Source organism: Nesoenas mayeri (genome assembly GCF_963082525.1).
Source record: "Nesoenas mayeri genome assembly, chromosome: 11".
Lineage (NCBI taxonomy): Eukaryota > Metazoa > Chordata > Aves > Columbiformes > Columbidae > Nesoenas > Nesoenas mayeri.
The window spans coordinates 10,115,612-10,128,769 of record NC_137563.1 but is presented as its reverse complement, the minus strand read 5'-3'; the positions used below and the strand labels follow the sequence as shown (position 1 = coordinate 10,128,769).

The window sequence follows — 13,158 nt, the reverse complement described above, 5'->3', positions numbered from 1 at the left end:
CTCCCAGCTCTCAGATTCATGATCAGATCCCCGAGCAACACTGAATTTCTGATTATGCTACATTATCTCAGTCAAAAATAGACAAAATGCAATGCTGACACATCTTTAAATCAGTTCCGTTGCCAAGGAGATTATTACAAAAATGTTTAAAGTGACATAAAATAGAGTAACTGAGCTTCATAAAGGCACAAGTACTTACTGGAGGTGCTTGAATGTGATGTCTGGGAAGCCGGTTGCTCTGGATCCAGAGGGGGATCGACAGAGAGCCAAGACATACGCCCGCAGCGTTGCTATCCGCTCAACGCGGAACTTAGTTTCGATTAAATCAAGGTGTGTTCCTACCACTAACACCGCTGAGTTTGGAGCTTTGGCCTGTGAGAGAAAACACCGACAATGATCTCATCCAGATTATATCATGGTAAATTTGGAGGTGACACGTGAAAAAGGATAACATTTAAGAGGGAATAGTAACATAGATTAATAAAATTGAATTTATACATAAAATAGAGGCAACCTGTTGTGACATCCTGACAACAGTAGCAAGCCATCTGGGTATTACCGAAGTTCTCCTGCAGAATATGGCTTAATCATCTGCAGCTACTGCAGAGCAGGAAACTGTCAGTTTGGGTTTAATACATCAAGGCTTAACATAAGGGGACTTGCCATGTGGTATTAAGTTGCTACGAGTCCGCTCAGACAACAGAAAAGAATTTAGCTTAACCTATAGCTAGAAGATCTAACTTGTATATCCAGAAAAAGGCCAGTTACACTCCGGAATGGACACCTGGGAAAGTTACATAAACTTTTTCCCTGGAGGTATACGAAGAGGTGAGATAAACTGCTAGAAATGTCTGAATCTACTTAATCCTGAATCAGTGCAAAGGAATGGATTAGATGACCTCGTGGTTTCTTCCAGCCCTTCCATGATTCTATTACAGGACTGGAACATATCCGTATTTCAGGGAACACGCTGCCAAACACACTAGGATTGCAGAGACTTAAGCAGGGATCAGCCTGCGAATCCAAATAACTTTGACCACAGAAGAAAATTCAGATGCAGACATATATGTTCATTTGCAGTCAGTCCATTTCTCTCTTGCGATGCTCACTGAAATCTCAAACCTGAGTGACACCAAACTGGAACCCAGCGCAGACACAGGAGTGACAGCTGTACCAGCTCAGACCAAAGAGCCCACCTGGCCCAATATTCTGCTTGGAGACTAATAAAGAGTATAGGTACAGGGTAGCAGGTATTTTCTCCCAGTATCCAGCTCACCGACCTCCTGAGCATGAGACAGTATCTTTGAATCAATAGCGCTTGATGGATTTTATTTCCACCAGTCTGTTTTTTCAACTTCTGACACCCGCAGCACACTGTAGCTCCAATAAATGCCACAGGTTAGCAATCTGTTGTGTTTTGGATCCTTCCTATTGTTTGTTTCAAAGATACCATCTCATTATTTCATCTGATCTCTCCTGATTCTTCTATTGTAAAAGATCATGAACAAAGGCTCCCTTGTGGTTTTCTCCTTACCCCTGGCAAGTCTACGTGCAGCTCTCCTCATCTGCCTCTTTCCCAACATGAAGAGGCCTAATTGCTGTGCACTCAGAAACTTTTCCATACTTTTAACCATCATATTTGTCTTTCTCTGTATCTTTTCTGATGCTACTGCGTGCTTGCTGGGATGTATTAAGGACACAGGCACATCATACATTTTTGAAATATCATAATTATGCTTTTGGTTTTCTTACCTAGTTTGGGGTTTAACTGCTAACTATTAAGCTGATATTTTGGTAACATCAAGTTGTTTCCTTTTTGAGAGGCACTAGCTTAGAGCCTGTTTCTGTCTGTGTAATGTTAAGGTAGATATAAAATAATAAATATTTACCAAAACAATTATGAACATGGTATTATCGAAATCAACCAACTCCAATGAATTCTCTGCAGCTCTGACAGCTCTCCCAGCTGAGAGCTGCCTGAGAGGATACTCTTTAGCTTATTTGAATCTAAAGTGTTAAAAATATAACCTCCAGACTAATGTGCGTCTAAGCCACACAAGAAAGAAAATGCTTCAACCCCCCCTGGAGCACAGTGTGGTCAAACACTAATTCCAAAATAAGTATGTTCAGCCTTACTTAGCAAGGGTTTATAAATCAGCTTTTGTTACATTCTCTGATGTGTGTGAAGGAGAACAAAGCAAATGATAAATTTAAACCATTAAATATAGCAATACGCCTACAGTGTAACGGAAAATTAATTCCAAAAGCTATGCAAAATTCATAGCTTGAGGAGATTTTAAAAGCAGACCAAATAGAATCTGTAATATCATATATCTGTGTGCTGAGCTACAGTTTGATAAATGGGTACCCCAGGGTCCACCAGTGACTTCTTACCTCAATGTTCAGCAACCAGAACTGTAAGTTTGCCACAGCTTCTTCCCCCAGTGCCAAGTTCCAGACTACTATGTACAATGCTTTGTCTGTGAAGAAACACTGATTGACTGTAGACATGCTTGCTGGGCCTCCGATATCCCAGACATTGAACTCCACTGAATCAACCTACTTAGACAAAGAGAAGTGTTCAAATCAAACGGTTGCAGTAAATCACAGTGAGATAATAGCTGAAGTATAAACCTACGCCTGCATAATGTATGACACAAGAAGGGTTTCAATGTCCTAATTGTGCCTCCAGGAAAGAAAAAAATCAACAAGCAATTGTTAAGCATGGCTACCACTTCCCCACAGGAAATCAAGACTAATTACTTGCTGCTAAAACGATAGAGGTGCCCTTGATGCTGGTAAATCTCCAGTTAATGCTGTGGATTCTCCAGTACAAACAAGGGTCTCATTCTGAGCCCTGTATTTCACTGCATCTTGAATAGAAACTGTTTCATCCCCGTCTGCACCATGGTCGGCAGGACCGTTGAAGCTACTTATCTGCCGCTGCCATGGGGAACAGGAAACCCCCTGCTGAAATCACTTCCACTGAGCTCAGCCCTAACTAAGCCAAGCAGAATATAGATGCTCAGGAGATGGGAAACTTCTCAGGCCTTTCATAAACAGCTCCTGCACATTGCTCAGAGGCTTCTGATGTGTGTGTCACAGTAGAGATGGGCCAGAATTACAGCCACAGTCAGACTCAACAATTTTTGGGGGAACAAGTAAACGGATGCCTGTCTAGTTCTGACTCTCTTCCAAGCACCTCAGCATCCATTCCTCCCTGTGCCCCACCACAGCACTAAGAGGGGGAGCATGGATCTCTGCTTAAATGGCATCCAGGCTCCCAGTTGCAGTCAGGAGCACCTATATTCCTTGAGAGTCTGTGCCTTAATCACTTGGCCCTGCCTGTGACTGATGAGAAACCAAACTCTGCGCCAGCTCAGAGCATCATGTAACACCGCGTGGGCTCTGCTTACTGGGCCAGGCCAAGTACTGACTGGTCCCAGACGGCACGTTACCCTACGAGATTTCAGCAAGGAGCTAAATATTTCAGTTGGGCTCTGATCTCCCAGCATAGTTCCAGTCTGAAGTCTCCCAGAAACAGCTGGAAGAACTTCCATATTGTTTAAACCAAGCCCTAACCAGCAGCAGGCCTGCTTTGCTCATCCAAAAGTCCTTCAGCTGTGGGTGCTTGTATGGAGAGACAGAGACTCAGAGGTAGGGACAAAAGCCTGTTTAACATCTTGATCCCACTCCACATCTGCAATTCTGTCTAGGTTTTTATTTTATTCAATTGTGCTTCAACACATAACCCACAAATCCCTTTTTCCACCAAAGCTTTCTCTTTAAAGAGTCAGGCCATGCTTGCTCCTTTTCATTCTCTCTCTGGCCTGGCACTCTTTGCTGCAGAATAGCTGAACTCAGCAGGCTCCTCCATCCCTTCCAAACTAGCCTGGTGGTCAAAGCTCTTGTCTAGCAAGGGAGAGCCACGTGCTTGTGCACGCTCAGCTCTGACAAGACCTCAGGACCAACTCTTCATTCTCTAATCCCTGCGTTACTAGGCAGACAGTGGACAGGGCCACCCACAAATCCCTTGAATGCTTGAATGAATTCAGTGCTGTCCAAATGAGTTCAGTATGAGTTGACACACTCCCTGAATGAGCCATCTGAGATTTGGGTGTTTAAGGCATGACTTACACCCCTGGATCATAGCAGAGGTCAGGCATCCTACCTTCCACCCACCTTCCTCACCTAGGACAATTGTGATATCAAGGGAGTCCAGCTTTAGGTACTGATGTCCCTTTTTCTGGCACAAATTGAAAGGAAAATCTGCTGAAGAAAAGCTGATTTAAAACATTCTCTCAGAATCAGTGTCCAAAAACCATGTGAGCTGGGAGAGCCAGAATTTAGGCAGTCTACACATGGCTCTCTATTTAGGATACAAAGTTGAGTGCTCAGGAAACCAGAACTGTCCTCTAGAAACAACTGGAGATGAAACAGTGGAACTGTGATAGCTAAAGACATGTCACTTGCAAGGTCTGGCTCACAGGTAATGGAAAATGTTCTTTATAAAAGGGCAGGCGATTTCAACCCAAAAGGGACACTGTGAGGCCCAAACAACCCACTGGGGCTAAGAATCTACACTTGTTTTTCACCTTTGCCTTGTGTCCCACTGGCTTGGGGAGCTCCCATTTTGTCGTACGTATGGTGGCATCACTGTGCATCATCTGAGGGACCTTTCCTGTCTGTAGGATCTCAACCAGCGTTGACTTTCCCTGTCGTGGAGGACCGATGACGATCATCTTCATCAGCTTACACTTTTCTGCTTTACGGAGCTGCGCTCGTAAGTATGCCAGCACTGTTTTAGGGCCTGCGGGGTGGGAAGTGAACAGGTTTTATCTGTGGTTAGCAGTTACAAATGTACATATGTAGAGCACAACTGCACAAAACCTACTGCTGCAGACACATCAGCTGAATTAATATTTTCCCTGCAGTTTCACTGTGAGCTGAGAGAATCCAGAGAATAAATAAAGAAACCTCCAGTGGACAAACCTGAGACAGAGACCCCAGAAAAAGGTCACTGCTCCGAGCCTCTACAATGGAGCACTGTAAGAAGAAACAAATGCTGTGGCTCGTATGCTTCAGAAGCTCAAAGGAAACATAAAATACTAATTTAGTATTGGAAAATACTCAGTTTTTCCTTCTACTTTTATGTTTCCAGTTAAAATTAGATTTAGGCTTCAACAGTGTGCTGGAGAAGGAATAATTCCTAATAACTTTGTTCCCACAGGATTTTCTTATTAAAACATACACAAAAAAAGACAGTATTGTCCAAAAACTTTGCAGCTTACAATAAAGTCACTTCAATGTGACTGTAACTGCTGATCTTAAACACTTGAGTCTTTAGAAAGGCCGTCTACATACACTAAAATATACACATTCAGGAAGCAAGCCATGGAATTTACCTGGCATGCATACTGCAAATGAAATATTGCATTTATGAATCATCAATTTAACACAGGATCTATCTTAAATTGATCATATAACCAGAGCTTAGCATCGATCATCAAACTTGCAAATATGTGCAGGAGGTTTCCCTACACAATCCCAGTTAACCTCAACAAGGACTTGGGTGTACACTGTCTGTTCCTCCTGTTCAGGACCACTAAAAGGAAGTGATTTTTATTATATGTTCAGTTAATTTAATAAAGAACATAGAGGATCAGCCTTACCCTCTTTTCTGATCTCTGCAGGAACGTTACTGATATTTAGTTCCTCGATATCCAGCTGCCAGAGATTAGCCAGTTGTCCAAGTTCTGGAGGAAGCTCTCGGATACCAGGGTTACTGTACAAAAACAAATAAATCTACCAACAACCAGGCTTTGTGTCTAAGTAGCTGCTCTCACAGACTCTCAGATTACACTATTCTCTCCTTGCAAAAATCTTCCATTAACATTTTAATAAGACTACTCAGCACTTTAATAGTAATTTCCATCCTAAAAGTGATGTATAACCTCAATTTATCCTCTGAGGCAGACAAGTGTAATCATCTTTACTGGATAGTTGAAGAAATAAAGGCAAAAATGATGAGTTATTTGACTCTAATACTATAGAAGCTGACAGCAAAAAGCCAGAATGAACTAGAAGCACATTATCTTCCCAGGCCCTTGTTCAAAGCATTAGATCATCTTCCCTAATTCAAAAGGCCAGCTTCCTCCTTATCTAAAGCAAATGATGGGCACAGTTCTAACAAGGGGGTTACTATATCCAGCTTTTTGACTTCAAAAGCACTGGACATTTGGGGTGGGGCTCCACAGAAGACTGGTCACTAAAACAACATGGAAATAATATCATATAACTTTTCCAGGACACAGACTTACTTTCCTAAATAAAGCTCTGTTAAACCTTTCAGAAGGCAAACGGATTGCGGGATAGAGTCCAGCTGATTGTCGTTCAGATAAAGGACTTCCAGCGAATCACTCAGAAATGCTGGGAACTCCAAAAAAGGACCTGGAACAAGATAGGAAACGAATTGCACCTTTAAAACATAACAGGCACCAAGGCTTTGGACCAAGAGCCTTCACCTTAACTTTGCGGGCAGGACATGAGGTCATGTTTCTTGGCAAGAACCACCACAAAGCAACAGCAGAAAAGCAAACGACCTTCACCAGTGATCAAACACCAATGCTGACATCTCAATTTTTAAGATCATGGTGATGCACATGTTGGAAGGTGACAATCTCCAGGACCGCTGGAGTGCTGAGGGAAGAACTCCAGGCCTTCCAAGATGACTATACATCAGAGGACAAGTGGCACTGTATTTCTTGCTGTTGAACAGCTGGTAATTCCAGGCTAACAGCTGGCAATGAAAGGGCACACTGAGGGCACAAGTGGTTCCCAATATTTTTTGTTTCCCATGTTGCCTGAGGAAAGCCAGAACCGGCTCAGAATTTATGTTCAGGCCCCCACCACGTTGCATCCTGGAGCAATTTACAGTGAATCCATGTCAATAATGACAGAGAAGAAAAACCAAACTGTATCTGCCAGACTGCTCAGCTACGTTGCCTCTAAAGCACCGCTTGCATTTACCTCGCTGTTCTGTTTTAGACTGCAAGGTCTTGGGGCACTTCAGATTTCTTACACGTTTGAGCAGAAGCAAGTGGATTTTGGGAGCAACCCAAGCAATAACAGCAATAACTGCAAGGTTGAGTTGCTGCTGCTTGAAAGTCTTAAACAAAGGGAAATTCAGCTGGTTCCAAAGAGCATCATTTCGCTCCACAAATTACTCCTGGGATAGTGACATGAAAAGCTACCATGAATTGTGTTGCTGTCTTAAGAGTGTCAGATGTATCTACCAGGAAGCAACCTGAAGTCAAGGAAAATGAGGCCACACAGGGACAAGCATATTCTGAGTCTCTAATTAGGAAAGTACAACCAGCACCATCCGCTGCTTCCATGGTCAATAGAAGCAGCTCCCTGAGATGTGAGACAAACGCGTCCTCAAGGACAGGGCATTTGCACTTCCACCATGATCTTCTTCCCTTACAGAGATGACTTGAGGAACTGTAACTAGACTTAGCCAAAAAAAGAAAAAAAGAAGAGGAAATGGAAGAGGTTTTCTCAGGAGAATATTCCCCAGTTCTAATATTAAAAATTCCCCTGTTCTAATATTAACAGCATTTCAAGCCTGAGCTATGATCAGAAAAGGAGTGAGATAGAGTCTCACTGTCTGCAGGGTGTTTCACATACGTGACAGGACTGCCTGGTGTGAGCAGGGTGTCACAGTCCGCCTTTGAGTTTTCAAATAAAAAACCATCTTTGGGATTATTTTAGAACAGCAGGCTTATTCATGGACTCAATTCACTTCCTTTCTGGCTCATCACTGGACTTAAACTTTTCATTGTTACTCTTCAGTACACACCTCGGCACAGACAGATTTAGTCCCTCTTAGGCACGTAGGAGCAAACACCTAAAATACTCTCAATTCACCAAAGAGTTCCAGGCAGAAAGGAGTGTACTATACTGGAAGCAAGCTCAAAGTGTTTATGAATTGTAATTATTTATTCATGAGTTATTTATGATTTCTCTGGCTTGAGATAAATTTTTCTTTTAAAGAACGGTAGAAAAATTAAAACAAATCCCATCTAGAAAATATACTTTTGGATGAGTAGACGCCACCAACACCACGTGTGTGTGCAAGAAGTTATTCTGAGATTTCTCAATCAAGTATATTGAGCATCTATAAATTATTCTCTTTAAATAATCTAGACTTGAGCAAACAGCTTTGTTGGTGAAATCATGTGAAAACCTCCCCCCCACCTCACTAGAAGACTTCTGTGAGCATCTGACGTACTCCAGCTTCTGTTTTCTCTTCATGTTCTCTACATTCTTGGCCACATCCTCTAGTATCACCAAGCTATATTTGGCATAGGAACAGAGAGAAAAAGATGAGCTGGCTTTGCTCTGTCTCTGTGGCTATTCAACCACGGCACCAGCCAGGTGGGCTCCTCTGCACCCTCCTGCAACCTGAGGCAGCTGCAAGTTGCACTGGGGTGTTACGTGTCAAGGCTTTTCAAATGGTACTAATGCGGAGTCTACCCTCTCCTCTTTTACGCAGAGGGGTCATGGGGGGTTTGCAGCACGTAGAAATTTCCTCTAGGACAGCAACTCCCTTTTATAGATGCTTCTAGCTGCCTTTCTCCTGCCCTTCTCTCCCCATTGGGAAATGCTGCTGTAGCACGTCATGGAGAAGCTCTGAGAATATGTCAGACTCCACAGATTCACCAGACTCAGACTCCTTTTCCAATTATTCTGTGTTCAGGATCTCACCAACGTCACAGCATTTCTATTTCCATTTCCTACTTGCAAAATGAAGCAAACCAACCCTTTCTCCTCAGGGTGCACATGCAGGAATCACTGCGCAGCAGCCTCTTCTTCCACAGACAGAAAAATTAGGTGGGATTAAGCCTTGCCTGGAGGTCCAGGCAGAACCTCTGCCTCTTAGATGAGCAGATCAGAGGTTAGGACCTTCACTCCTAAACTACAGCTATGGTGTGTTTCCCAGTTTTATCTATTCACATTGACCTGAGATCGTGCGGAATTTTTTGGGGAACTGAGGAAAGCGTTTGCTGCAGGAGTCTCTCCCTCCCACGAGCAGCTGAGAGCTGCTCAGATGTGTGCCATGAAGGCGCCAGCTCTATTTGACTCCACGATTTGCAAAGACTGCTGTAGATCAAGCCATTCTTCAGGCAGCCGAGAATGATAAAGCTCTCCAAACGATTTAAAATACAACAAACAAACAAAAAGAAATGCAGATGAACCCCCTAGAGAGCAGGAAGCAGTGCAAATATCTTCAGATGTGCCTTGGTTCTCTCTGGGATTTCATGTGCACTAATACAGAACATTTCTGCCCTGCCCCAAACTGCAGGTGCAAATTGCAGAGACAGAGGAAAACACACAGTTTACAAATTCAGCAAGAGAAACAATCCTATGTGTAATAAGACTAATTATGGGCTATTTTCCCTTCAACATAACAGTTAGTACTCTGGCTAAAAAGAACTTCGTGAAAACAATAAAAGCTCAGTGAAAGAAATGAGTTTCATTCATTCTTCATCTTTCTGTATCAATGGTACCAACCGGCTGTGCCATTTCTTTAGAAACACTTTATCTAAATGCATTTTATCTTTAATTTAAATGCTGTTGCACTTAAAATTGCAGATTAATTTACACAGATTCCCTCCAGTCAAGCCCCACGGATTCCTGCTGCTACACAGCTCACCTGGCACTCTCAGCACTTGCACCGCTGTGCACCTTACCTGCCTCGGGGCCACCGCGCACCCTGTTCTTCATGGTGAAAAAGGGAATCCGCTTGGTTTTAAATCCCTCATCACTCCTGCAGGTAAAACAAAACGTGGAAAAAAGAGCTTGGATGGGGCATTTCAGAACAGTGCTGGAGCTGTGTCGTGGTGCAGGGTTTGGCCCCACTCAAGGTGGTGGGATCCACAGCAGAGCTTTTAGAGGTTCCTGTCTGCTCTCAAGGGATGGGATTGAAACCTGCTGTGTAATCACAGAGCTAGATTCCATCAATGCTTGTCCAGGCCCAATGGTTTTCTTCTGGCAAAGGAATAGAGCTCTGCAAGGCAGCGCTTTTGGCTCCCAGGGCAAGAGCACTTGACCCCCGGCTTTATGGGTGTCAAGGTTAAGTGGGCTGTCAAACAGCAAATTGAACAAGCTTCAAAAGAAGCTCTGGAGAACCAACCTGCGGCCATTCCCTGCTCTCACCAGAGCATCTCAGACAAGATGACCCAACAACACAACTCAAGAAATGCACTGAGACATTAAAAAAACCCCAGTAATTTGTATTTAGCAACTGACTCAGCAACTTGTAAGGACTCCAGAAAATTTGCTGGACAGGTAGCCAAATAGGAAAACAGGAGTATGACACAATTCTGTGCAGTTCTGAAGAAGATAAGGGACCTTTAACTCTCCACATTAAACAGCCCTATTGTAATTTTTAAATAGAAGAACATCACTCTTTTATTGGATGACCTTATTAACATCAGTCTTCTCTACAAACTTGCAGCTGGTTGCACTTCCATTTAAAAACCAAAGATGCTTCATTTTTTCCAAAACAATACTCCCACACTAACTACAAACTGCAGTCCAGTCAGATGGTTTATGGTTAAGATACACTCTCCACAAACTAGTATTTGTAGTGATGAACCACACACTGGGTTAAAGAAATTTGTACATGCTCTGAAATTAGACTGCCATTATCAGTAATCTACCCATTTAATAAATTATATAGTGTGCTAAATGCCCAAAGAATCAGTAAAGGATAATTCATCACTGTCACAGACACACAATATACTTAGGAACACAGTATGTGGATATCAATGCCTTCTATGCAGGTAATTAATTCACTACTGACACACTTTGTATTACACGAGGGATTGGGTTTGCTATTATATCTTCAACTTTTGTTTTCTCAGACAAAATTTGAAAGAAACACTTACTTCCCAAGTTGGTTTTTTGAAAGATCCAGTGATTTAAGTTGTTTGCAATTCCACTTATCTTGTGAAGGCAACGTAACTAACTGATTTCCCAGCAGCTTCAGGGACACCAAAGCCTACAAGAGGAATAGCCTAGAGTTAGAAGACAGTCCATCAAACACTCAGAAAGAGGGTTTTTAGCATGTCTATTAAATAACAGAAACATTAAGAAAGTACATGTTATTCATCAGAACATCCTGTCCGTGCTGCCTAGCATACAAACATTTACTTCTCGTCTCCAGCAAGAATATTTTCTGCACGAAGCAACAACCACTATTAGTTCTGGGAGATAATTAGTCTACTTGCTGACAGATTCAATTGGAAACAACTCATTTAAGAGGACATTTTACTTTCAGTGAGGAAACCTTTCCAAATGGAAAAGAACAGTATGATTTACCTACACAGTATGCCACGTACGGATGAGAAGTTTTTTTTTACATATATGTATATATATATAGATGCAAGCTTGTGTCAGATGCTTACACCTACTGTATATGCATAAGATCAACAGGCAAAATGTGACCTATTTCACAACAATTTGTAATTGTTGTGTTATTACATGTCTATTAAATTAGAAAGGATTTATATTAAATTTCCAAGACTCATACAAGTTCCCTATTTTTTTTTTCCTCAGACCAGTGACAGGAATTTTAAAAACAAGAAGTGCAGCTGATTGGTGCAGTTGACACTATATAGAGATAGGACTCAGATGCAAATACCATTAACAACATTAAATACACACGCTCTCCTTTAAATGTAACTGAAACATTAAAGAAAAAAATGGCAGTTCCTATTCAGATTTGTAAAGTTTATTCTCTTCCATCTGCCCTTAAAAATAATGTGGAGGCTCAAATGATCATTTTCATTTGATTGAAAATCCAATTTGTCACTGAAAAGCAGTTTCCTATGTAGAGTTTACAAGCAAGTTTATTCTGCAAGTCCCCTCCATGAAAACTCCATAAGCAGAACGTGAGCTGAATTACCTCGTGCCACGAGTACAGCGGCATTCATGAAATATACCCCATGGAAATCATATTTTTACCAGCAGAGACTTCAGCTTCAAGTGTGTTAAATGTTTTATGTGCTCCACATAATATAAAAAGTTTATGCCTCTTTTCATCAAGCAGGATTAACAACGTCCCAGGAAGCCAGTTTGTTGGCCTTCCTCCCTTTTTCTCGGACTGGAAAAATATGAAGTATCCACGAGACACAAGCGACTGACAACCAGCAGTTGCTGGAATGGCAATTATCACGCAAAATGCTCCCTCTAGTGATACGGGAGAAGCAGCACTGGGCCTTGGTGGGACTTAGGGAAGGCAAAATGTCAAACTCCAGATATACAGAGTGAACCACTCAAGGAAAACGCTGGAAAAGCCTGTGAACTAAAAAACCCTCCCTGCCACTCACGCCTTAGACAGCCAATGCTTTTATCATCATTAATCTTCCACTGGCTTGAACCTCCCACTGGAAGGAAGACCCCGTCCTGCCTCGGCGCCTGCTCTCGAGTTCTCTCCAAGTATCAGCAGGGGCCTGTTCCATGACAATGCTTCAGACTTCTACCCCGAAATATCCCTGAGCAGGGGGTGGGAGGAAAGGGAGGCTACACATTCCAGAATTAGCACTGACTTTGTTCTGTGTGGTCTAGCCGAGGTGCTTCATTTTCAGTCAACCATACCCATGTTACGTGTCCCCCACAAACGCTGACAAAGGCCACTCTCCAGGAGAGCTGAGAGCCTGGCAAGATCATACGCGACACTTCTGTGCCTGCTCCGTAGGGGGACAATTAGTGACTTTCAACTGGTTGTGGCTCTTCAGGACTGTAATTCTGGAGATCGCTAGTCCTTGTTTTGCAATTGCCTTTTCTGTCTCATATCTAATTTCTCCATATTTGCTGCCTTTCAGGAAGACAGCGGGTGCTTCCAGAAGTGAGACAGTGGCGGCACCAGACAACTTCCTTCAAACCTATGGCCGCAGCACACAAAAAGGGCTCCGGTGCTTTAGATTAGAAGAAACCACAGCATCCAGATTAGGCTGCCTGGGTCAGCTCATGATGTGGAAAAGCTGACCAGTCTTACCTGAATACTTCCACCTAGAGAAGGTCAGGTCTCCTCAAGAGAACCAAACTAGTCTAGAGTACTAAGACATAGCTTGGAGCATGAACAGTTGG

At 42.7% G+C, this 13,158-nt stretch overlaps 1 protein-coding gene across 1 annotated transcript in view; it reads right to left on the bottom strand.

The window, feature by feature from the left end:
* Positions 1–13,158, bottom strand: part of LRRK1 (leucine rich repeat kinase 1) — a gene marked incomplete at both ends in the record, with an annotated part of 74,208 nt that overhangs the window by 27,474 nt on the left and 33,576 nt on the right. Inside the window, 7 exons of the mRNA XM_080351413.1 lie at positions 200–372; positions 2,395–2,559; positions 4,596–4,810; positions 5,673–5,785; positions 6,321–6,450; positions 9,756–9,832; positions 10,956–11,068. Of these exons, the coding sequence (XP_080207539.1) occupies positions 200–372; positions 2,395–2,559; positions 4,596–4,810; positions 5,673–5,785; positions 6,321–6,450; positions 9,756–9,832; positions 10,956–11,068 (986 nt within the window). The remainder of the gene's footprint in view (positions 1–199; positions 373–2,394; positions 2,560–4,595; positions 4,811–5,672; positions 5,786–6,320; positions 6,451–9,755; positions 9,833–10,955; positions 11,069–13,158) is intronic.